General features: G+C 45.5%; 1 protein-coding gene across 1 annotated transcript; it reads left to right on the forward strand.

Annotated features, from left to right (window-relative positions):
• Positions 1-5846: 5846 nt before the first annotated feature.
• PRSS53 (serine protease 53) lies at positions 5847-26430 on the forward strand (the record flags this gene model as incomplete). Its single annotated transcript, XM_066630391.1, is given in 12 exon segments — positions 5847-5972; positions 5975-6062; positions 11704-11730; positions 12303-12471; positions 13104-13381; positions 14830-14996; positions 18245-18461; positions 19834-19984; positions 21382-21636; positions 22703-22880; positions 25098-25329; positions 26414-26430. Coding segments are annotated over 12 exon segments (1905 nt in total), but the record flags the coding sequence as incomplete, so codon positions are not given.
• Positions 26431-26711: the final 281 nt, after the last annotated feature.

Consider the following 26711-nt stretch of genomic DNA (forward strand, 5'->3'; position numbering starts at 1 on the left):
AAGAGAGAATTTCAGCAGGTGTAGCTTGTCATCTGTGGGATGACAAGTTGCACCTGCTGCAATTCTCTCTTCTATACACTTGTTAAAGGTCCAGCATCCCTAAAGTTGAAAGTTTGAGCACCCCTGGTGTAACCTAATCTGGATGTTACTCAGGCATGAATGACCCTTGCCAGGTCTGCTGTGTCCAGGAAGAGGTGTGACCAGCAAACCAGCTGAAACTGAGGAGGGTGCTCCTGTCTACAGCTGCTATGCCTGGATAGTAAATGCTGTGCACTTGGTCCCTTGGGAATAGGAGGACCCCTCCCAGAACAGGCTGTACTGTACACCTAATTCCAGATCAACAGAACTCCAACCAGCACGGTCTCTGCCATCTGAAGCTTCAGTTTGTTTATCCACATCCAGTCCATTCCTGACCTCAGTCGTGAGCTTAGCAGCCCAGTCCTACTTAACTCCCTGTGTGATGATGCGGAAGCAGCAGCAAGGCAGCCTCTGATGTATCCCTCCCACAGGGAAGCTTTGGTTACGGGAGGTTTCCTTGAGGTCAAGGGACATTTGCCCCAGAGTAAGCCCCAGCAGCTGCTATGGGTCAACTTGGAACTTCACCAGCTCCATAGCTGACCTAAGTTTGAGTTGATCCATGCAGGTGGAGCAGGCCTGGGAAGAGGGTTTGGATTCAGTGTGCGTTACCACTACCCAGCCCCCTGGCCCAATCTGCCAATCCCCCCACCCCGTCTCCTCCCTGTTTCACTTCTACCCATCATCCCCCCATCCCAGTCCAACTCCTGTGCTGAGTTTACCTGCTCCAGCAGCCCTTCCAATGCCTGCTGGTGCACAGGGAAAGGCTCCAGCCTTCTCTCCGGCACACCAGCAGCTTACACTGCAGTCCAGCACTTTATGGTTGCTTTTCAGCAGCTAGTGCCAACAGAACACATGTTCCACTGGCATGGCAGACTAATAGGATCGAGCTGCAGGAATTTTTGTATCCATGGGTTCAGGTGGAAATGAGAGATGGGTCTGATTGTCATCTGCATTGTGGTTGACATTTGAATCCAATCTCCTGGTGGCCTCTGTCAAGAACTTCACTGTGGTTGTCAAACAGGATGGGAAACAAGATGAACATGTGTAGCATCCCATGTGTCAGAGGCTATGGGGTGGAGAAGCAGTTCTCCAGCACCACCCTCTGGAATTACCATTCAGGAATAATGAGCCATCATAATGTGGTGCCCCTTAATATCCCCATTTCAACAAGGTGATCCAGAAGAGGACCATGGCTGATAGTACTGAAAGCTACAAAGTGATTCGGAAGCATCAATAGGAACATAGTTTCTCTGTCTCTAACCAGCTCTCGGCATAGATTACCTACCAGCATGACTAATGTGATCTCAATAGCAAAGCTGGATAGAAAGCCAGACTGAAATGGATCCTGATAAGAAGTTTCCCCCACGTGTTAGAACACACAGCCCAAGAAAGTTATGATCTTTTTTCTCCTTTAGGTTGGGTGTTGGAACAACTTCCTTGAGGGCTGATGGGACGATACCCTCTCTCAAGGACATATTAACAGTTTCCACAATTCCAGCCTTTTGTGGCATAGCAGCTCTAACTAGTTAGAAAGAGCAGGGGTCAAAGATGAACAAACTCACTTGTTCATGAATCCTGTCCACCTCCTCAGATAAAATAAACAATTTTCATATCAATATTTTGTCATATTTTCATGTGACAGAAAGAAAGCATGGAATTAGAATAATCCAGAATCACATCTCTAACTGCAGAGTCTACCTTTAAGTGGAAATGGGAGCTTGAAGTGCAATGTGAATCAGAAACCTGTCATAATGGGCCACCAAGATACCCCTGTCTTTCCTTGGAGGTGGAATGCAGAAGACCCTGTGCCCCTTGCAAAAGCTCTGCCAGGCAGCACTGCATTGGCACAGTTGTGATGTACCTGCATGATCTCTGCCAATACGTAGGCTTTAAAATGACCTCTTCAATGTTTGATTGGATTCATCATGTTTTCACCCACCATCATTCTAGCTTTTGTCCAAGCAATTTCACTGCTGCTCAAGGCCAGCCTACAGGTCAGCAAGATGGTCAAGGGCCCTCACTCTTTGGCAGGTACAGGCACTCAAGACTTGCAGACTTGACTCTTGCACATCCCTGGACTTTGGAAGGATAACCTGGCCAACTCCTGAAACCCCAAGACTTAGTGGTAGTGGTGGCCCTAGGAATTAGATGACCCAGAGGTGGGATTCTCTCCAAGTCCCAGACCAACCTTTTTTAAACCAGGGAACCAGCCAGACTGCAATGTACTAGAGAGAGCATCTAGGAATGATTGTGCCCACCACTTGGGTCATCTCCTCCTCTTGATTCTAGACACTGTCCAGGGCATCCACACAACTCACAATCTTACTAGCAGGAAACTCCCAGCGACATGAGAGAACCTTTGGTCTTTGAGGATGAGTTTATTTCAATCTTCCCAGGAGGGATCTGAAGGCCTTAGGAGTGGACCTCAACAGGTGGGAAACCCTGGCCTCTGAGTGGCCCGCTTGGAGGCAGGCTGTGCGTCATGGCCTTTCCCAGTTTGAAGAGACACTTGGCCAACAGACTGAGGCAAAGAGGCAAAGAAGGAAGGCCCATAGCCAGGGAGACAGACCAGGGACAGACTGCACTTGCTCCCAGTGTGGAAGGGATTGTCACTCCCGAATCGGCCTTTTCAGCCACACTAGACGCTGTGCCAGAACCACCATCCAGAGCGCGATACCATAGTCTTCCGAGACTGAAGGTTGCCAACTTATTTCAATCTCTAGCGCCGGGGCTTCTGCAGTAGCCACTGTTGCCCAGCTGCTGCTACCCACCATTTGTGGCTAGGTTGCACCCTATGCAGGGGCAGATCTACTATGAAACTAATTAAGCTTAAACTTCAGGACCCCTAATTCCTGGGGGGGGGGGAGAGGGAGGTGCCCCAGAAGCTACTTTAGTCCTCATTGCTTAAAAATATTGGGTCTTTTGTAAGAGAAAACTTAAAAAAAAAATTAATAATATAGTGTAATAGTTGCACAACTGAAATTGATTAATTTTTTCTTTATATTTTGGCAATCCCAAAATTCAAATATGTTGCGAGAAAAAAACAGGAAAAAGAATATTTTTTAAAATGTGCGCCATGTAGTGTGTGTTCTCATTGGAGTCTAAAACAAAAGATATATTGACTGTGGTCTTTTCTATGTTTTATTCCATCCTTATATGATGCATCATAGAATGTATATAACATTTTCCTAATTTTCATCCTCCCCCATAACTTGAAAACTATAAGGCATAGGAAATTTTTATTCACACCAGTGACTTTGACATGCAAGATAATCTAGTGCAGCAATTTTAATCAAAATCTGAGCTGTAGTGGTTACATTAAAAAAAATTAAATTGTGGTGATTTGTCGTGGAACCACCCCATTGAAGAAGATGACAGTGGTTACCCAGATCTTGTTGCTGGTTGTGAAGCAGTTCAACAGTTCCCAATTCAACAGTTCAACAGTACCCAACAGTTCAAGCTTCAAGGCCCAAAAAATGCAGGTCTGCTACTGATTCTGTGGCATTTGTAACGGCCATAAAGTGCACTGTGTCACAGGAAAGCACATTCCAGCAACACAGCAGCAGGATAGGATTGGGGCCAAATGCTTTTTAAAAATCTGGCTCCATTTATGGTAAGAGCATCAGAGAAGCCTTTGATCTCTCGGTTCAAGTGGTGATTATGGCCTTTGGCATTTGATTGCTCCTCACCCCAGCAGTATGTGCGGAATAGCCAGTGGCTACACAAGCCAAGGCAAGCATTTTTCTTCAGTTCTTTGTATATGGGGAACTATTCACTCTGCCTTCATCTTTTCTTGCACGTGAGTTACTTCACTCTCCCTCCACCAATCCCAGCCAAACTTCCTTATTTGACAGTTGCCACTCACTGAGCTGGGCTGATGAGTTCAAATGGGTTGGCAGCCGAAATGCACATTCAGTAGGAATTTCGGCTCTCCGTGGCCCCTCTTTCCCTGCGGGCAAGTGGGAGTATGAACATGTATGCAGTTCTGCCCACATGCAGAAGAAAGCAAGATAGATCAGAGCTCCATCACAAGGGAGAGGTCTTTCTGGGAGGGGATGATGATGACGCCTGCTATGCATGCAATGCTGATAAATATCATTTGGAGCTTGGCATCCATTCTTTCACCTGTGGAGTTAGGGTAATTAGAGGCAGGTTTCGGGGCTGAGCCCTGATGAGCCCAAGCATGAACCATGCTGCAGTAGAAATAAGTCATGATTCCCACACTCTAAGAAACCCCTTACCTCCACAGTTTCTTGATCTGTGTTAGCGATGAGACATTGATTACAACGAACAGTCTAAATAATTGGTGGTTAATTGACATTAAGTGGCAATTTCATGCCCACTTGGCCACGGGCCTGCGGCTTCTCCCTTGCAGTCTTCTTTTGCCTCTCAGACTCTCCCATCTGATCTTTTCCTTCTGGTCGCTTTTCCCTGGACAACACCCTTCCAGATTACAGGCAACATATCCTAGCCCCCACCTTGCTTTACTCTGCCTGCTTTTGAAATTCATAATTTTTATCTTTCACAGACATTGGATTGCCAGCCTCTCACCCTGGAAGTTCCTACAGTGTACAAAAAAAACAACACATGCCCTGTCCATAGTCGCTACATACCCCAGTTTCAAAGGTGGAGGGACACAGTGAATGGACAACATCCTTAGGCAGGTTCTGTTGAGGAAAAGGTATTCATGTTTCAAGACACACTGCTGTTCAAATGAGTTGTTACTAAGCATAGGCAACTGTGGCTCAGTCATTGCCATCTCGGAGGAATCACTGCTTCTGCGGCAGCCTTAGCAGGTGAAAGGTGCTTTATGCTGGAAAACCAATAATAGCCACTAGAGATAATGATTTTCTGAGCTGCTGTGACAACTTTTTAATTTTACTTATGGCCCAATTCAATGGGTGTGTTGTGTGTCGACAGAACTTGTGACGGTGAGCAAACAGTGAGTGGCAGTGGCTAGGTGAGAGTGGCTTCCACAGGAGCCCCAATGCCAGTAAGTCGGTGCAGTAAGTTGGTGCATGGAACAGGGCAGAGGGTAGGCAGAATGGGACCAGGGCAGGGATGAGGGTGTGTTGAAGGTGGGAAAGGGGGCAATTATGAGCAACAGCAGCTCTGCCGATATCCTATTGCTTCCTGGCCTTGATCCACCTACCTGAGTCAACTTGGACTTGTGCCAGCAAAATCATTGGCACGGGTCCAAGGAAACCCTTCAGGCAGTGGAGGCTTTCCCCCAGGCAAGGGAACATATGTGTGAAATATTTTAACTTTTTGCAAGCTGAAACGTTTTTATTTGGTTTATGAATTAAATTGTGGGCAAACATTGTCCCATAAATTGATTAAAATTTGGTAGAGACTCCAGGGAAACAGATAAAATTGCTGTGGAATGAGTCTGACCCATGGACGGCCAGTTGGTCAAATATGGAGGGTATATCTGTCCTCATCTATATGTTTTTTAAATGCCTATATTCTATTATTATTATTATTATTATTATTATTATTATTATTATTATTATTATTATTATTATTATTATTATTATTATTATTATTATTTCTGTTGTTTGTGTCTCCCTTGCTGGTGTCTCATCTCCCTCTCAGCCTCCATATGAAAGACAGTATCTTAACTCACTGTTAGAGTGGCCAGGAAGTAGCCAGTAAAACGTCCATAAATCAATATTTGCTCTTTTTTTCAGGGCAGCAAGTCCAGAGTTGTCAATACACAGCCCAAGCATATGGAGTTCCTTCCAGAGAATGACTAACCATGCTTCTTACACATCCAGAAAAATGCCCCATTGTGCAAGACTGATGAGGTGTTACAGGACCGGGTAACCCAAAGTGCCTCCTCTTTTAACGGCCCGGCCTGGGATGACTTTAAAAGTCAGGACCACAGGCAGCAGGCACACACACACAGAGAAGATCTGCAAGGATGGGAAGACAGATGAGAGGGTTTGCCTGCATCGGGCTGCTGTCGCTGCTGGTTTTAATGGGTGAGTTCTCAGGCACAATGCATGCAGAAGAGATGGTTGAGTAAGGGTAGGTCCCTTATAGAGAGACTTGTGGGAATGACTAGAGTGAGGTGGATAGATGGAGATGGTCCCCAACTCTAAATGGGGACAAAAGCCAAGGGTGAAAGTCAAAAGCAAGAAGGAAACAGGTAGCTACACAAGCAGACAGATGTAACGGGGAGAGAGGGGACCATGAATTGAGCTCCAGTTACTTAAGTTTGTGCCACAATAAATGTTAGTCTTTGATGTCCTTGGTGGTTTGTCCTGCCACGGACTAATGTGGCTCCCACTCTGAAAACAGATACATAGGCAGCAGAGATGTGCTGGGCAAGATACAGACGGATCATGTGTTTCCACAGTGCAATCATTGCTGACATGCAAATGCTTGTCCTGTAGATGAACTAAAAATTAACATCTGGCTGATAGTTTTGGTGGGGCTGTTTTGCGCTTGATTGGTGGTGACTGCTTTCCAGGAGGGGGGTCTTCTGGTCTGTTGCAGCTCCCATAGCTTTTGGGGGCTCGTTTTGCTTTTAAACATTGTTTTTATAATAGATTTCTGCATCTGCCGCTTTGGACCGAGATCAGCAGGAAAAGCAAGATGAGACACTTTATAATACATGTAATAAGTCACTTAGCATGGTGCGTGGATAGGCAAGTGGTTAGGCTTACAATGGGAGGCAAGAGGCAGACAGACACACAGCAAGGCAGTGTGAAAATGTAAATAGAGTCTGTTTTCCTTCTGTAGATTGAGAAGTCCTGGACTTTTTATCTGGTGAGGAACAACTTCTTTAACCTGGAAGCCAGGAGTAGCTGTGGCTATAGGGACATGGTTAAAGCACTTTGCCTGTGTGCAGTGGCCCCCACTCTCTCCTGGCAATCCTTGGGTATAGACAAAAATGAAAGTCCCAGTCAGTAGCCGGACATGAAAGACTCAGATTTCAGGGCTGCTTCCAAAAGAGTTTATGGCTGAAATTAAGCTGTAAAATTGATCCTTTGATGGCTCTTGTAGTCACATTTGACCACAAAAATTGTAATGTAGATGTAATGTAATTGTAATGTAATGTAGATGTGGCATTCCCCTTGTGTGTTGGGGGGGGAGGGGAGAGGATGTAGCATATAAAATTCTGCAAGGTAATCTAGTATTTCCCCTTTAGGATGGAATTTGCGGTGCCTGGAAAAGGTGCCATTTGCAGCTTCTAACCTAGAAGCTTTCCTAGGTCAAAAGTCCATTTCTTTCTAAGGAATTAGGCTCTGGTTATAGGATTTTGTGGTGCAGGGCAGAGTTGCCAAGGGACAAGTGGGGGGGGGGAAGAGCCCCTGTGCCTTTGCATTAGCTTGATTTGTTGAAATCAGCTGCTGAAGCTTTTCATGGCCTGAAGATAAGCATTGTCTTCTGGTAATCTAGTTCAAGTTGCTGTTAATTACACAAGAGGAGAGATCAGTCAACAATCTGGCTACCCTGGAAAGGGTGATAGGAAGGAAATATTTCATTCAATCACTGTGTTACAACAGATCTGGGGTAATGTAAGAATTTGCCCATACTGTACTTTGAATCATATGAACTTGAGAGAAAAAGGTCAGGAAGACGAGGAAGTAAATAATAAACGCTGGGGATAAAAGGACTGCAAAGGTCCATAATATGTGGAAGTGCCACAAATAAGATAACCTGCCCTTTTTTCTAGCAGAGCCAATGGCGTCACTAGGGTTTGTGTCACCTGGCGTGGAAGGCCAGCGTGTCACCCCATGATGGACCTCTTCCCATGCAGTAGGCAGGGCAACAACCCGGTGGTAGGCGTGGTGATGTACTCTCACCCCCCCACACACACTGGTTTTTGGGCCTAACCTCTAGATAGAATAGAGACATTTCAAAGTGGTTTGTTTCATTGCATTCTGCTGTAAATTAAACATTAAATGTATATAACATGATTGTATTATTTCTCAAACCACGATTTTACTGATTTTGGTCTCTAGTGGTGTCACACGCACACACACACACACACACACACACACACACACACACACACACCCCAGGGTATCACCTTATTAACAACTTGTTGGTTCCATGTTGTGTCATAATAAAATCTCATTGGTCTGTTTTGAATTAAGGAAATGTACTTCTTTTGTTACATAAGAGTGTTGCATTTTTGTTTTCTGGTTTTTTGGCCATAACTTTTGATACAATGGATATATTTTGCTCTTTTTTCATTGCATTGTGCTGTAAATTCTGCATCAAATGGTATATAACATGACGGTATTATTCCTAACGACCATGATTTTAGTGCATCACCCCCCCCCGTGCAAATCACCCGGTGTGGCCCGCACCCCCAAGCAATGCCACTGAGCAGAGCTCCTATCCCTTTAACAGTGCTGCAATTCAACAGGTGTATCTGTCTCTATCATTGCATTTTATCTATATCTTTGCTCTCTAAACTATTTCTGGGGGGAATATAATTATGGTTTCCACATTGTCTCCTTCCCGCCGCCTTCCCCATTAAGGCTTCTATATCTTCAAAAACTACCTGACCTGCAGAAATTCAACAGATAAAGCTTTTCCTAGCAAGATATGGAAAGCGGTGTAGCCCATTTTGAATACCAGGCCTTAGACCTGGAAAGGGTGAAATGCTAATAAGAACAGCATTCCTCTGAACATATACAGAACGCCTTTCCTCACCATCCTTCTCCGCACAGATCTTATATTAGAGAAAAGAACTTTAAGAACTCTCTTTAAAAAAACACTTTATCTCTGGAGTAAAATCTGGGTCCAGCCTTGAGATGTGTGTTCGCTTTTATTACTGATTTCAGTATTACTGTTTTCAGTAAATGTTCCTGGAAGGGAGGTGTAGAAAAACTGGGATTTTATTCCCAAGAACAGGATGGCAACAGGGTGTGATCAAAGGCGTCAGCTGTCTGGGCTCCTGTGCCAGGCTAATTACAATGACCTGGTACATATACGTGATTTTTTGTTCTTTTTGCAGTAAGGAGCTGGGCAGATATTGTTCTAATCTCAAATAACCTTCTATGCAGCTTTGAAAGAAAGTCAGGCAAGAAAAGTCTTGATCGAAGGGAGATAGCAGAGCAAAACATGTCTGTTCTAGCTGCAGGAGGTGGAATCACAATTTTATATTAAAAACATCCTGCAAGTGGAAATCAAGCTTGGAAGGGTATGGAGTGAGCTAGAAGCTATCCCCCTTGTGTTAATCCTTAAACTGCAGGGAACTGAATGCATTAAAAAAAACAAAAAACATGGGGAATAGTAAAAAATGGTATTCCCTCTACCTGAAATGTTAGAGTCTGCTCATTTCACGATTGTACCACATTCTACTACACATGCACAAAAATGCCTATTGAAGCTTTTTCTTGGTGAAATAGCAACTGGGAGAGATCTGGATTGTGATCATGGCCATGGTAGAGGGGTTGAGTTAAAGGTCCCTGTGCACTGCAATCATGATCTAGATACGGGCGCCACACAGCTTTTAAAAAATGGTATATATAATGGAGAAATGCAGCACACAGCTGTCAGTTGGATGATAGATGTATTGGCTGATCTGGCCCAAAGCAGGTTGGCTTCAAGAATCTGGAACCAGCAACCATCCGGATGAAGGATGTTGACCTTGTGATGTGACAAATTGCACAAACAAATGCAAGCCCATTCCCCTGAAGCTGGGGCCACAGCTTCCTCTTCGTGGAGGCAATGGGAAAGACATTAGTGCAGGCAGCTCAGCTTGGGACCGAGGAGGCTCTGAATCACCAGTGTTTGCTAGAGAGCTTTGCTTACTAGGACTTTCTCTCTTGCTTATGCAACAGCTCATAAGTCAAGAGGGGCTGGGAAAGGGCGTGCAGGGGGAAGGCATAACACAGCCCCAAACAGTCATAGGCTCTGGGATTTCTACCAGTACTAAACTCCCAGTTAGGATCAGACTTTTGCTGCTTTGCTGTGCAGTCAGTTTCTGCGACTGCTCCATCAGAGTATAGCAAAAAGACAGAACAACAGGATGAAACAATTTCCAAGGTCCCTCCAGCCCTAGAAGAGCTTCTATCTAGACGAGGTTGGAACTGGTTTACTTGGCCCCAACTCACTGAGCAAGCGCAAAACAAACTGCAACATTGGTCCAGTGGTGGGGGATTTGGGGCCACAGTCTTTGAAAGAGCTTCAAAAGTGCTGACCTGCTTTCATTATTATAGTATTGTGAGGCAGAGCAAGCAACTGGCCAGAAAGAGCAGTATAATTATGCAGTATAATTATGCAGGAATTAGCTGTTCAAGACAATGTTATCATCAGATCAACTGGCTGTGAAAGAATCAGCAGCCCCTTTGCTATGGGTCAGATTCAGAAGGCTGTTTTGGAGTTGGTAGGAAGGTACCTGGGAGGTGTTTTCATGTGGCCACCTGGCCTTGGGAAAGCTCTCCCGCATGGCAGACCTTTGCAGGGGACTGGAATTTGCCTGTTTGTGAAATTGAATACAGCCCACTCTGAGAGCTGGCTTATCAGATGCCTCAGGTATTTGTATGGTGTATCCAGTTGTGCCATTGAAAGGACAATGTAACAGATGGAGCTTTGATACTGTCTGGAACGCATTGTGCATGTCCATTGTAACGCACTGTCTGGAACGCATTGTCATTGATGTCAACTGACATTTTCTGCTTTGGTCATCTGCTGTACAGGTGGGGTCTTGGTATCTGGGAGAATCTGTTCTTGGATCCCCCCCCCCCCTGCAGATACCAAAACCGTGGCTACTGAAACCTACGGTTTGGGCTCCTTTAAACCCTTTGAAAGTGACCAGAGCTGTACTCTGGTCACCTCTAGAGGGCTTTCTGAAGCCCACAGTAGCCATGCGCACCTGCCCACAGCTTCTGCGGGCTTCAGAATGGCCATTATGGCTGGAAAAATGCTACTTCCAGTTTCTGGAGGGAAACCCCTGAAGGCTTCCCTGGGCCTCAGAATGCCTTATATAGCATAAGAACATCACTTCCAGAAATTTTCCTCAGCAAGTAGTTTTTTTTGGCTGGAACAGCCATTCTGAAACACACAAGGGCCATGGGCAGGCACATGCAGCCTCTGCGGACTTCAGAAAACCCTCTGTGCTCCGTTGTGCTGCAGCTCTGATCCGTGGGAGGCTGGATCAGTTTGCAATGTACTGTACTAAGCACATTAGCCCCTGTTGCATGCTTAAAGTAATGTCAGGAAAGGTGGAGTGGCCACCAAGTAAAAGAAAATTAGCACCAAAAGCCTTTTGAATTGGATACATGCTTTTTAAAAGAATGCCAGCTGAGATTTTCAGGGTGTCAACATTTCCATGATTTGATTTGATGCTTGTGCAGTCCATGTCTCTACGTTCTTGTTGGTTTTCTGTAGTTCTCATCATCGTAGCAGTCAATAATAGGTGTCTCCAGAATACAAGGTTGCTGTATCCCTGCTCCAAGGAACTAGCAAAACTTAAACTGAGACAGGAGACAACAGGGAAGAGAGAGGGAAAAGAGCCTGGGGTAAATTGGAAGAATATGCCTTTATTTCAGTTACACTTTAGCTTGGTTACAATAGTAGGATATATGGGTGGTGTCATGCAATGATTGGACACATGAAACCAAAAACATTCACAGTCATTTTTTTTTCTCTTTCATCCAGGTTTTCATCAAGGATCATCTGCGCCAGGTATATACCCTGAGCTAAACACTCATGCCAGGATAATAAATCACACTATTGTGGACACATGAACTGTATCAACCCAAAGTCCTTTCTAGATCTTTCAGACGGCAGCTGCTAGGATGGTACCGGGGTCTTCATATGGGAGGACGTGAAGTTTTGATTGCTGGGCTTCTTTGGAAAACGTTTAGAGTGTAGTAGGCTTGCCACCCATATTTGTTAACACCACAGGCAAAACAGAAAAATTGATTGCCCGCAATCTCAATTTCAACAGTGAGGAGAGATGGGAAAGGCAGGGATCAAGAAAGCTGTGTATGAATATGGTTAGTATGTCCTTAGAGCGTCATATCTTTTGGAGATGAGGATAAAGGGCTAGACCAGTGGCTTAATGGAAAAGGTATATACAGAAGGACAACTCTGTCATGGGAACTGGTTTCTGTTTTAACTATCATGCTGTCTCCCCAAGTATTGTAGTTTGATAAGGGGGCTGAAAATTCTCTTGTAGATATCCCTGAATCTGCTGTTTATATGAGGGGCATGGTTTCATCTCCTTACCATTTATTTTCTTGTTCTCTCCCAAGCATTCACCTGCGGCAGCCCAAGGCCCGTTCCTCGGATATCCGGAGGACTGAGTGCCCGGCGTGGGGAGTGGCCATGGCAAGTCAGTGTCCAGTACAGGGACTCGCACATTTGTGGTGGAAGTCTCATTAGTGACTTGTGGATCGTGACTGCTGCCCACTGCTTCTCTGAGTGAGTTGGCTGAATTTCCCTTTCCTATGCCATTGGGAACTCCATCATCATTTAACTGATTAGGTTTGTAAGTTAATCAGTTAAATTAACTGATTGAACTTTGTAAGCCACCTTGGGCATTTGCTTTGGTATGGGAAAGAAAGGACATAATTTTTTAAAATAAAATAAGTCAGCAAAATGCTGTAGCACTTGTATGTTTACATTTATAATCATTATAAGGTCTCCCCCCCCCCCCGCCGCCCCAATATTCTACCAACCCAATTCATACACTCATTAAGGGCAATATTGTTATCTCCATATTGCAGATAGGGAAACTGAGACTTGGAAGGGGATTTGCTGAAGGGCTCCCAGCAAGCTTGTCATGCTTAATTCTGAAATTGCACAAGCTCTCTTTTAACTCCCAGGACCAGCAAAATGATGTCATTGGAATGGTGCCCAGAAACATCTGCAGAAGATGGAAGGGTGGGAGAAAAAGACTCCTGGAGATAGGCAGGAATGGGATGTATTGCAGCAAGAGTAGATGAGGGATATGCACCCAGCTGACTCCTCCCTAGTGTACTTGAGAGCTTGTCCTGACATAGCTGAATGTTTCTGAAAAAAGGGAAAAAGAAATGCATTTTTCTTTCCACCAGAATCGATGACTACAGGCTTTCAAAGTGGAGTGTGGTGTTGGGCCGATTGAAACTGAAAGGCAGGCAGGTGCAAGGGCTGGAACGCAATGTGACTGAGATCATCCTCCATCCAGACTACACTGACTTCAAGAAAGGCAAAGACATTGCTCTCGTGCGCCTCTCCAAGCCCGTGAGCTTCAGCAACGACATATTGCCCATCTGCCTCCCTTTCACTGACCATCGCTTTGCCTTTGGGACGCAGTGCTGGATCAGCGGCTGGGGAGACATCAGTTCAAATGGTAACTGGAAAGGGAGACCTTTGTAGTTGGGTGGGGGATAACCCAGGTGCTTCTGAACCAGGGGGTGGTTGTGTTGGATCCCAGGTGTCCGACTCATGATGCTTGAGACCTGCAAGCTACACAGCGATTGCCGGATTGGGAGATGAGTATTTAGCAAGTTCAAATAAAGCCAGGGGTGTGTTGCACACACACACACATATCCCCCCCCCCCATGGTTTCCCCTCTGTGCAACTGGTAGAGCTAAAAAGTGCTAAGGGGCAGTCTGCATGTGATTGGCAGCCTGTACTTTTGTGGTGTCAGTTGGAGCCTGTCTGGCCCACTGAATGGCTCGAAAGCTTCTGATGCTGTAGCACTGCTGAAACTAAGCACATGTGCGTCCTGGTAAGCTCCTTAGATGAGAAGTAATCAGTAATCAGATGTTCCATGGAAGAGTGGGTTGCTCAATCAGTCATGCATTCTCATACTAAATTCTGGTGGTCAAGTGCCTGTCACTTTGGAAGAAAAACTGTCTTTTTCATTCTCAGGGCACACTCCCTAAGTGTGCAGAAATAAGCAACTCTGTAAATTAAAAGATTCTGCAAATAGCCTTTTGAGCTTTCAGACCCTGCAAAATGTGGAGGGCTCTTGAACTGAGTGTGCTGGTGAGAGGAAATGAAGGTGAGGAAGGTGAGGGAAGGAAATTGTTCTGCTCCAAGTTAACAGCTAACAACTTGTAGTAAATGTCCTGGAATGAATGGTTGAGTTTAGGGGGTTGCATATGGTGAGTTTGACTGATTCCCCTTTCAGCAATACACAGAGATATTTCAAGAGATAGGGAAAAAGGACACCTTTCTCCTTTCCCACCCAGAGGCTCCTCTTGCTATATATAGCGATATCATGCTCGGGTTCGGGGTTGGAAGTCATTCCCCAACTGACTTTCTTCAACAGCTGTGAAAATCCTCAAGGGAATGGGTGGGGAAAATTCCTACCTACTTCAAAAACTCCCCACCCCAGCAAGGCCTGAATTGCTCCAGATTGACTAACAGCCCAGTCCTATCCAGGATTGGGCTGTCCTGCAGAACACATTGTGACAGTGGAATCCACATCTGCTCTTGCAAAATGACTGCCAACAGAGCTGCTGCTGCTGCTGCTGCTGCTGCTGCTGCTGCTTCTTCTTCTTCTTCTTCTTCTTCTTCTCCTCCTTCCTTCTTCCTTCTTTTTTCTTCTTCTTGGACATGCACTAATTAAAGAGCTGGTGCACTGCCCCTCCCCCTGCCTGCAGTGTACAGCATCTGCCTTTTTGGTGTGACTGCACCAGTGGGGGTCACGAAGAAGAATAGAATTGGGCTCTGAAGAAAAGTGTTTTCCCTGCTGCATTTTTTTGCAGGTCCTGCTTGCTTTTCCAGGCATCTGGAAGTGACTGAGGCCGGTGCTCTAAAATTCTAATCTCATCCCCTTGTACCTTGCAGCCTCCCTGCCGGACCCCATGCCGCTCCAGGAGATGAGCGTGGACCTGCTGACCGCCGACACATGTAACTGCATTTATAGCAACCTGCGGGACAGGAAGACTGTCCACCCAGCCCTGCCTGGCATGATCTGTGCCTTGACTCCTGATAGCAAGCGGGGGCCTTGCAAGGTTAGTGATAAATGGCTGAAGCTGTGAAAGGAGAGATGAGTGTGTTTGGTGCCTCACAAGAATATTAAACTTGCTTTGCTGGTGCAGACCAATCTGTTTTTGAGAAGAGCAAGTTTCACATCCAAGTCTCACTTGGAATGAGATGAACTCGGAAACAGGCAGACGTTGTCTGGTGAAATCTCTAAATCCAGATGACAGTTGGAGGGGGTGAAGGGGGTGGTGCTATGAATTTGGTGTAGCTGCTTACCATCCTCATGACTTAAAGAAGCAGATCAGAAAATGTGTTTACTTTTGGCTAATCTGCTTTGTTTATCTGAGTTGCAGTTTTATTTTCTCGGTTTGAAGTACCGGGGCAACACTAGGGGTTTTAGCCTCCTTCCGAAGACAGAGCATTAGAAGATGATGGTTCCTTTGTCATATTCTGTTTGTGCATGTAGAAAGTGCTTAATTCGTTCATCACAAATTGGGGCGTCATGAATCCCCAGTCCAAGAAGCCCTGCCTCTGATCCTTTAAGGGTAGGGAAGGTAGCAACAAGACCCCCAAGGTCATGTTGCTGCTGGGAACTGGAGGGTGTTTTTTAACCTACCTGCATCCAGCACCAGAGTCCTGGGGGGTCCAGAGGATCTGGGACCCTCCGCAAGGCTCCCTGCGCCTTCAAACATATAAAAATAGCAAAAAATGGGCACTTCCAGTGTCACAACAAAAACTGGAAGTGCCCTTTTTTTGTTATTTTTAGATGTTTGGAGTTGTAGGGAGCTCTGTGGTGTGCTTCCAGACTTCCCAGGATTCTGGGACTAGCTGCAGGTAAGGTAAAAAGCACCCTCCCATCCTTGGCAGCAGCGCAATCCCGGAGATCATATTGTTGTTGTAGCCCCTCCTCTACACACACTTACCTCGAGGAGTTTGATGCATTAGAACATACGAACATAAGAACAGCCCCACTGGATCAGGCCATAGGCCCATCTAGTCCAGCTTCCTGTATCTCACAGCGGCCCACCAAATGCCCCAGGGAGCACACCAGATAACAAGAGACCTCATTCTGGTGCCCTCCCTTGCATCTGGCATTCTGACATAGCCCATTTCTAAAATCAGGAGGTTGCGCATACACATCATGGCTTGTACCCCGTAATGGATTTTTCCTCCAGAAACTTGTCCAATCCCTTTTTAAAGGCGTCCAGGCCGGATGCCGTCACCACATCCATTACTGTAATGCATCCTATAAAACTGTTTCATTATAGCACTCTTTGTCCTGGGCGTAACGTTTACAGTATTATTTAAAAAAGGAAGAAGGTTAAAATTCATAAAACCATTTAACAAGCTTGAGGCAGTAAAGGACAGCTGTCTGCACTGTGCTTTCAACCAACAGAAGCGGATACTCTGGCTAGTGCTGTGCCCATGAGTGCAGCATGTTCTGGCTGGCACAGTTCCAGTCACCCGCTAGCAGAAATACTTTGAGGGAGCAACCAGTGGGCAAGGCAAGTATCCCAGATACCTTGAGTCCTGCACTTCCCAAGGATGAGTCACAGCTTGGCTCATTCCTCCCGAGAGTTGCTCCTCCCATGATCCTCCACTGCTGCCTTGTAGGAGGTGTGTGATAGTCAGTGAAGCAGCAGGCTCTGACCGAATGGACTGGTGAGTAAACACATCCACATTAAAGCAGTGTTATAATTACCTCCTAGAACACTGTTTCACAGGGGACTCTGTTTCCAGAAACACATCCATTGTATACGTAGAGGTCATACTGTATTGACTACACCATGTAGCAGCGACTTTCCAGGGTTTCAGGTCTTTCCCTGCCCTGTGTGGAGGTGCTACTCTTAAAGAAAAAAGAGGTGGTTCTTTGGGCAGCCTTAATGAAGAATTCGCCTAGTGTCAATTTATCCCTTTATTCTAAGGGTCTTGTAGATCAGCTCATTTCAGCTTGTCAATCTTAATCCAATGACCTGGATCTTTATGTCCCATTTCCAGTGTGCTGTTCTGCAAACAAAGCTCAAAACTTCTTCTTGTCTGCCTCCCAATCCCAAAGGGTCAAGAGTCACCACAACTGACCTGTGGGTGAAGGGACCACACATCTAACTAGTGGAACCTGTAAAAGGAGAGTACAAAGATGTGACATAAATGCATACAAAAGTGCTTTATTTCTGAGCAACATTCTAGGCATTCCACTGAATGTTATATGAATTCACTCTAGGCATTCCACTGAATGTTATATAGTCAAATAAGGATAGCTCTTACATTCATACTCTAAGTATTCATACTTACACAAGCATGCACCACTGCCTGGGCAGGTCAATTGGTGGCGTAGGTGATGGAGAGAAAGTGGGAAGTGCAGCTTTTTGGTGAGTCCTGTTGACCTTCTCTGATGTCATGAATTTTGCCTCTAAAATTATATAGTCTTTCCTACATCATAACCCTACCTAGAGCCAGTGATTCCTACTTCTGCAGGGTGGTAGCATAGGGAAGGGGTTATGAAGTGATGGCACAGAAGTTTACCATTCTGGAAAGTCCTGTCTGGATCACACTGGCAAGGGTACAGTCCATCCCCACCCAAAGTGGCATGACAGTTTGTTGTGCTCCCTGCTTGGGCAGATTTCTTGGCTGAAGACTCCAGCGTCACCTTGATGGTCTGTTAAATAGCAATGTACAAAAATTGCTCTTAAGGTCCTGTCTGCTTCATTACAAATTCTTCTGTGAATGTTCAGTTCTGGGTCATAGAAGCATTGTTCACTCTGTTGTGGCCCTATCTCAGTTTCTCTCTCTTTGGCCTATCCTGTGGAGCTAAAAACAATTGTAAGCAAAAATCACTCATCTAATCACTCAAACAGCACAATGATTGTGATAGGATATAGATATTAACAATTCTAAATGAGTTTATCTGGGAAAAAGTTGAAGCTGATCTCCAGCATCAGGTCACCAGCGAAAGACCCTGCACCCCAAATATGCTTCGTCTCCAGCCAGCCCATAGCCTTGTTTCCCCCTCTCTCTTATTTGCATGTGCACCTGTCTCCCTCCCTTATGCATTATGTTTGACACTTTGTCCAAGCTTGGGTGGGTGACTCATTCAAAAAGGCACAGAGGTTCTGAAGTATTGAGAGCCCATCTCCTGACCACTAGCATTCATTGATGAAACATCAGCCAACCACCATGGCCTGTTAAACAGCAAACCACTTGGTAAAGGAATGGTCAGCAACCAACATATGCAAAGTAGTGTATGCTAATCTGAAATAAAGCTCCTCTTTCATCCCAGGGTGATTCAGGTGGTCCTTTGGTTTGCCTCGAGAATGGTCGATGGTTCCAGGCAGGACTGATGAGCTTTTCCATGGGCTGTGGCCGCTTCATTGGACCCATCATCTTGACTGAGATCCAGGCCTATACTGAGTGGATCCAGGAACACGTTGAAGGGGCCACCTTTGCCAAACAGACGGAGCCCCGTCCCAACACGACCGACAATTACATGTGCATAGGTACATTACTTCATCTAGAACTACTATCTGTGAATGAATATTTTAAATTTACAAACGTTCTGAAAACCCATGAAAACTCATAGTTTCCTTATCTTGGAGTCACTTTCAATTCAAACTCATTCTTCTGGGATTTTAACATAAACCAAGCATGGACAAGGCTTCCATATCTATTTTGGTGGCTTGCTTGTAAAATTAGGACACACAATGAGATGCACAAAGGTAATCGGAAGTCTATTTTTGGACTGGCCATGGTCTGTCACCAAAGACAGACTAGAAGGTGTATTGGTGCAGTATAATTTATCCTCTTAAAAGTTAGAACATCTATCTGAAATGACATGATTAAGTGCAATCGTAATTATGAGAGCTGTTTAACAATACAACACAAAGTTCTCTGTCAGGAGAATTCTAATCTTCTACGGTTCTCACGGAAGAGAAGTATATCAATGGCTATTAGCCATGTTAGCTAACTGAAATTTCCAAGTTCAGTGACAGGCTACCTCCAGGTTCCAGATATTGGTGAGAAATGGCAGAACAAGATGCCCAAACTGTGGCCTCCTGGAAGTGACTGGTTGGCCACTATGAAGATTTAGGTCACCACTATTGATCCTGTACCCCATTCAGGACCCTATCCGCCCACCCCATGCCGCAGTGGAGGATTTACCCCAGTTCTTGTTGAGTTGCCCTATCTTTAAGTGTGCAGCTGTAAGAGTGCATGTACCTGGAATTCTTGCTTGCTGGCAATCAAGAGTGTGTGGGTGTTTTTTTTTTTTTTTTGGTTTGTTTTTTGAAAGACCACAACAGATTGGATTACTGCCAGTCAACAACAAGAATATATAACCAAAAATTTGGCTTTTCACATCTTTACAGCAGAGTATATATGACACCCCCCTCCCCCATGAAAGTGGTAGATTGTTTATAATGGTCAGTGGCAATATAGATTTTGAAACTATGAATATTATATGTCAGACTAAGATTTTTGTTATGACCTATGGTTCAAACAAATAGACATTTCTTACCTTTCTCACTCACACAAAATTACTAGCAAAGATGAGAGTGTTTTTGATCATCTGCAGATGGTTTTCTACCACCTTTGAGTAAACCTGGACTATGGTGCAGCTTCTCAGCAGGTGTGATCCTTGCAGTTCCTTTTTGAAAAGACTAAGCACTCCCCTCCTCTGTAATGTTCCTTTTAAACAACATCAACCTGGAAGGAAAGATTGATAGAAAAAAGGAAAAGAACTATGAAACAAATCCTATCTCCTTGTTTGTAGCTTTTGGGGTTTGGATTCTCATGCTATCTTGGTGGGGTTTGGGGTTGCTTTGTGAAGGTGCTACAAATTGGCACCACTTCAAATTCTGTGCTGTTTTCTAGGCTGTGGGAAGCTGAAGCCAGACACTCCTGGTGCAGGGGCAGAGGGTCCCTGGCCCTGGTATGTGAGCCTGCGGCATGAGGGTCAGCATGTCTGTGGAGGCAGCTTAGTGGCTGAGGACTGGATTGTGACCGCTGCACAGTGCTTCATTGGGTGAGTGAAGCTGGGTGGGCCTTGGGGCCTCTGGGTGGGAGAATGAAGTATGCTGGGTAAATATCCACAGTCATGCTAACCTACCTTGAATTAGACCTGGCCAGGCCTTTTCATGCAGTGGCTTTTTTTCTTTTATGATTTGCTTACACAAATGAGGATTGCAAAAGGTGAGGTTTTTTCCATGGCCAGAGCTGGAGTGATGGGATAAGCAGCAGCGATTGAATTTCTCCCTGTTTTCTGTTAAACTGTTGCACTCAGTTCAGTTGCAGAATTAACCATGTTAACTGTGAAAGTTACCTGGATGAAAGTTGTGACAGGTTAATTCAGTCTAGGTTTCTAGTTGTCAGGAAGCCAGCGTATTAATGGCTTTTAGTACTGGGAGAGGCAGTCTAGTAAATGTGTCTCTTTATGGATCAGGATTCGGGGGGGGGGGGGAATTTGTTTCACACTAGAAGTAGCTTAGGATGGGCCCCAAGGCACACCAGGTGGGATGCAGATGATATATACAAGTGGGATGTAGGTGGGATGCAGATAAACAGGCTACAAAAATTTGAGGCAGACGGCAGGCACAGAAAAACCATCACAGTGTGTCAAAGAGAGGAAAGAGCTCTAGATAAGGAGACCAAACCAGGATAATAACACTGGCCTACTTAACAGGGCTGTTGTAAGGACTACAGCAAGATAACATACACAAAGTGCTTTGCACGCTCTAAAGCACTGTAAGGTGAGGATGATGAGTCATGGGAGTCTCCTGGAATCTGTTGCTCTACCCTGCCAGACTACTTTTGGTAGAAAAATTAAAAATTGAGATTTGAGGAGGAACTCTAGTTCAGTGACAGAGCACCTGCTTTCCATGCAGAAGGTTGTGGCAGCATCTCCAGGAAGGGCTGAGAAAGAGACCCCCCCCAGTTGTGGAGCTACCATAAGGTCCAATGGGGTGAAAGCCCCAGGTGCGAGGCGCTAGAGCCCCATGGAAGCCTCTCTGAAGCTCCTGTCATGGGCGGAAACTGTGCTTCTGGTTTCCCAGAAGCACAGTTTATAGCGTCGGGGAACCTCACAGAGGTTTCCCCAATGTGGATGGAGGTTGCAAGAGGCTCCGTGAGCCTCTGGTGAGTAGGGGGGGGAGATTTCTGCATGGGGGGCGGCGATAGCCCGCAGTGGGCGCCATTGGGAACCTTTGCCCTGGGCTGGGGCTGGGGAGGTCTGCTGCTGCCCCCCCAAGATTCCAGAGAGCCCTTGCTGTCCCCAACCACAGCAGACAACACTGAGCTACACAAGCCAGTAGCCCAGCCTAGTAGAAAGCAGATTCCGTAACAAGGAAAGCCACATCCTGCAACCTCAACAAATCAAGTTGCTTAATTTATTTTTGCATCCTTCTTTCTGATTCTGCTTTTCAGGAAACAGGACACTGAGGGTTGGGAGGTGCTGCTGGGCGAACAGCAGGTGGGGATGGATCAAAAGTGGCAGGAGAAGAGGACTCTCCGCAAGATTGTTCTTCACGGTGCCTATGTCGATATGAAAGAAGGCTATGACATTGCCATGGCCTTGCTCTCTCATCCGGTGGTGTTCAATGACAGCATCCGGGCCATATGTGCTCCATATTCCACCCACCAGTTTCCTTTTGGCTCCACCTGCTGGACCCGTGGATGGAGGACTGGTATGTTGGGGGAGGTCATGGGCTATGTGGGGACTGGCTTTAATCCATCTGCAGATTGGTCAACTAGAGCAGTGGCAGAAACAGATTACTAGTGAACACCAGATGCAATCTTGTCTCAGGCTTATTCCTCACTATTAAAGGAATTTTCCTCACTATTAAAGGAATTGTCTTTGCTGATGACACCTTACAGACTGAAACTGGAGTGTCAAGGAGAAGGGCCCTAGTCCAGCCTTCTCCCTGACATGCTAGCTTTCTGCATGAAAGATTTTGTATATATGCACACATGCCTCTGTCTTCATTCTGAAATGGTGCATCCCAGATACAAGCCTACTGCCATAATGAGAACAAAACCTTGGTCTAAGGCCAGCACCAAATGTGCAGTGCAGCTGTGGGAAATGGCATCCATGAGTTACATTCATGAGTGTCCCCATATGGGGTTTGTAATCACAGATCCACTCCATCTTGGAGTTTATCTGTAGAAAAAGCCACACTAGTCTCTCTTCCAGTGCTGTCCATCATCCTTTGGCTGTCTTCTTGCCTGTTTGTATCTCAGCAGCACTTGCTTGTCAAAAGGGGTGGAAGTTGTCACCACTTCCCACGGGTTTGCCCTTGTGAGGCTGTGAACTTCCTGGTGTTGCAAACCCTCCCCTGGAGACAGTCCAGGATGCCATCCCATCTCTTCTAGGGGCTAAAAACTAACGGCTATCAGACAAACACATGAATTTTCCAACCAGATGTTCACAACCTACATGAAAGGTTCCAAACTCATGCATTAAGCAATGAAAAAGGTACGTTGTTTATTCCATAGGGACTAAGTTAGACTGAACCATGAGCAAGTCTCAAAGATTTGCAAATATAGATTCACACTATCCAATATTTTGTCTCTGGCTGTGGAAGTCCTTAATGCTTCAGAAGAAAAGAATGCTCTGTGAGTGAGTGAGTGAGAGAGAGAGAGAGAGAGAGAGAGAGAGAGAGAGAGAGAGAGAGAGAGAGCCCCATGATCTTCTCATATCCATAACAAGACTTGAAACAGCTCTCCTTATTCAAATACACCTTTTCTTTCTCTATCCAGATAGCCTCCATATGCGGAATTCATCATCAGGGGGTGTGGAGGTAAAGCTCCTTGGTCCCCAGAACTGTAACTGCATCTACAACAAGACCAGTAAACCTGGGAATGAGATCTCCATTACCTCTGATATGCTGTGTGCCACGCCATATGAAAGCACCATGCACTGTGAGGTAAAGAGTCACCAGCACAGGGGTCATTTCAAACAAACAAGTAGGAAGGGCATGAGGTCTTGTCCCACAAGAGTCAAGCACTTCATGCAAGCCAAACCCAAGATGCTTTGCTGCTGAAGGCCAGAAATCCAAATGGTACTGCTGTGCCCACTTCCCCAAAGTAATACAGGCCACAACTGCCTAGGATGTGTTTTCTATTGTGATTTGCTGCACTTTGCAACTATAGTGGCTTTACGGCAGAATACTTCACTATTGATGTCATGCAGTTTTTAACTGCAGTTTGGTAGCACTTGAACTCAGTAAAAGACACACCAATTTCAGGTAGTTTAGTTGCTGCATCGTCCTCTCAAGGACTCAGGGCCCTGAAGATCTCTGTGTGTTTCACATTATCACACTGTTTTGCTCTGGGTTTTCTAGGCAGCTTGTAACAAACAGGTCTTACTTAATCAGTAGTGTGTCTCAAATGGTATGTGCTGTTTCTGCAAATCAATATTCTCCTGCACAGACACCACTGAAATAAAATGAGCATGTTCCTTTGGATGGGGCTTGTGCAGGAGAGTTTCCCAGTGGGTGGCAGCCATGAGAACTGTTTGCTTCACTCAGATGTCCTTAGTGGCACCCCGGGTCTGCCCTGTGGAACAGCAGCTTCACTTTGCCTAGAGGTCAGACCTCCTCTGTGTCTAAGGCAAAAGCAACAGGGAGCCAGCTGCCCCGATTCCTGCTTTTGTGTCCCAGACTGTACCGTGGCTGGGAGTCATTTCAGATGTTACTGTGACTGGCTCCTCTGCAAATATCCGCTCATTTGAATTGTCACTTTCCCTGGAGAGTGTAACCTCAGCAGACCAAAGTCACGCAAGGCTGCAGCTCCCCTTCCTGTAGAAAGAGTGGATTGCACTCAGAATTCATGCAATTTGGATATACACATACAAATGGTTTCACCGAAGTGTGGCCTGCATCTTTTTATAAAGTCTACTTGATGAATTTATTTTCTGTTGTGCAGTACAGGCCATGTTCGTAGTTAATACTGTGGACTGTTTCTTGAGCCTGAACGTTCCAGTGCAGAGCACTGGTGTGATGTCAGGCTAGCTGTGACTGGCTGGCTGTGTAAAGTCAGTGTTTGGGGGCTGAGGCACATTCCCTCATCCCATTTATTGGTTGTCTGGTAGGAAGGAAAACCCAGAAATGGAGTTCTTCAATTTGCTCATAACTCTTTCTTTTCCCCCTTCCCCAGAAAAGATTCCTTCAGTCTCTTGCAGCTGTCCACACAGAGTGTGGTGCTGAAATGCTTAAGGCCAATGGCTGATGATTTTTTTCCAGCTATATTAATTCAAAACTTGAAAACACCCAATATGTTTGGCTATCTGAGAGGCTCTACTGAAGAGCTTGCTGACTTTTTCAGTTCCCCTCCCCCCTGTCTAGTGTGATGTTTTCAAATACCATTTTCTAGACTCAAACAGATTGGGAATTCAGAGTACAGAAACTGGAGGTCCATCCAGATCCATGGGGACATTAATCGCTGACAGCCAGGAGTTCTGAGCCCCATTCAGACATTAATAAAATGTGGACCTGCTCTTAAAACCTTCCTTGTGCCAGTGGGCTGGTTAGCCCTGTCTCTCCAGCAACCATAAGTACAGTCAGTGACATTTCCATGTCCTGGGAAAGATCCTGGGCTGAATGCTAAAGAATGCTGGACTGAAGTTTTGACAAACACTGTACTTATGCTCAGTATGGAGGGAGGGTGCCTACCAGCACATTGGTATGGGGTGAATAGCATTCTGATTGTTACTCTGCTTTAATCCATGATGGTCATTCACTTTTGAGCAACAAGGGAGAGAATCCACATGTTGTGGTTCAATTTTGCCTTCATTAATCCACTAGAACCCAGAGTGCTCCCAGGGCATAGGAACTGCTTTCTGCATATCCAGTTCTCACCCATATTGCTCAACTCTATTGAGTCATCTTGAACCTAAATGTATACCTGCTATATCTAAGTAAAACTTAGTCACAATGCTGAGTACCTACTATTAGCATTAAACTTTCCTCCTGGCAAAGGGCCAAAATATAGGCCAGAATGTGGGGATTTGGTTGTTGTTCCTTTTCAAATAAATGCTTTTCTGATCATGTATTTTGTAAGTTTTGCATCTGATTTTGATGGCGAGTCCATCTCTTTGGCAAGTCCACTGTACTGAGGTGATCTCTCTGTTCTTCATCCTCTAGGAGGGCATTGGGGAACCTCTGATTTGCAATGAGAGAGGAAAATGGTTCTTGGCAGGCATTTCCAGCTTTGGAAAGGGCTGTGGGACTGTGGTTCATCCAGGGGTTTACACCAGAGTGTCCGCCTATCAGAACTGGATGATGGAACTTGCCTGGACTACTTACTATGATATGCAGCAACCACCACTTCCAATAGTCCAGGATGAGGACACTTGCCTGAATGAACTGCCTCAAGGTAAGGTGGATCAAGACTTTGACTTTTTTTTTTCCTTTTGCAGGATTTATGTAATGGAACCAACAGATACAGTTTCAGTCCATATATACATCTATCTCAGAAGGAGGAGAGATAAGCGGAGGGAAGAGGAAGGAGAAGGGGCAGAGCAAAGAGGGGGAAATTATTGGGGGGGGAGAGAAGGTGCATAGGGAGATTAGGTTGGCTTCCAGAGGAACCTGAGAAAGGAAAGATAAGTTTTTGGAGTGCAAGGGAGAAAAAAGGGGAGAAAAATGGGGGAAGCAAGAAAGGGGGGGGGGTTTGGTGGTTCAGGCAGTGGCAAAGGGATGCAGCTGGGAATGGCTCTCTGTAACCTGAACCAAGGCTACAAGCAAGGGATGCGCTTATAAGAAACAGGGCACTTCACCCACTTGTCTCTTCCACAGAACTCTCCCGAGTGACACTCAAAGCCTCTGAAAGGAATCACTTCAGGCAAGGGCAATTTGCCTTGTTCTTGAAGTACTTGATGAGTCCAGCAAGAGAGTTTATTTAGGGCAGTGGTTCTCAACCTTTAGGAGCTCAGGGACCACTAAGGCAAAATTTGGAGATGGTGGGACCAGAGACGTCATGGACCACCTGGGGGGGGGGTGCTGTGGACCACCAGTGATCCACGGACCACAGGTTGGGAACCCTAGATTTAGGGAAAGGAGGCCTGAGGCTGATCTCAGTACAAAACAAAAAGTACAAAAATCAGGAAAAGCTGGGGGTGGGGTGAGTTCTTAGGTGGGGTGACTCAAGCAGGATCTCTTCTATTGCTAGTGAACAGCCCTTGTGGGACTCCACATATGCTTTCCCACCCAGTTGGTGGTACATTAGCAATGGGAGTCAAGACAGTAGTGCTGTCTTGATCCTAAATGGGAGCTCAGTCATGGGGTTGGTGAGAATCTGAACCTTTCAGGAAGATTGGAAGTATCAACTTCTATAACCAAAGGACTCAGAAGCTACACTCCATTGAATTTTCCCAGACTTTCTACTCCTCCCCCCTCCATGATTCTTTGAAGAAATCACAAAGGTATAACTCTGCATCCCCTTTTTCTTTTTTTTGTAGAGGCAGGCCATGATTAACAAGACACTCAAAGATGGGAAGGACAGCGCTGGACCTGGTAAACTTGACTTGATGGAACTGCAGAGCAGCTGTTGTTCACAGCACCTTGAAGGCTGCATCCTGGTTCCCATGGGAAGGGCTTTTTATTTATTTATTTATTTATTTAATTTATGTAGGAGATTTCTACACTGTCTTTCAAATTAAATCAAAATCCCTTTTGGCGGGACTGATGGTTTCCATCACGCAGCTGAATCTTGGGATATGCACTATTTACAGCTTCATTGTATAAGGCTCAGATAGT

Source organism: Tiliqua scincoides, chromosome 5, assembly GCF_035046505.1.
Source record: "Tiliqua scincoides isolate rTilSci1 chromosome 5, rTilSci1.hap2, whole genome shotgun sequence".
In the NCBI taxonomy this organism is placed as follows: domain Eukaryota; kingdom Metazoa; phylum Chordata; class Lepidosauria; order Squamata; family Scincidae; genus Tiliqua; species Tiliqua scincoides.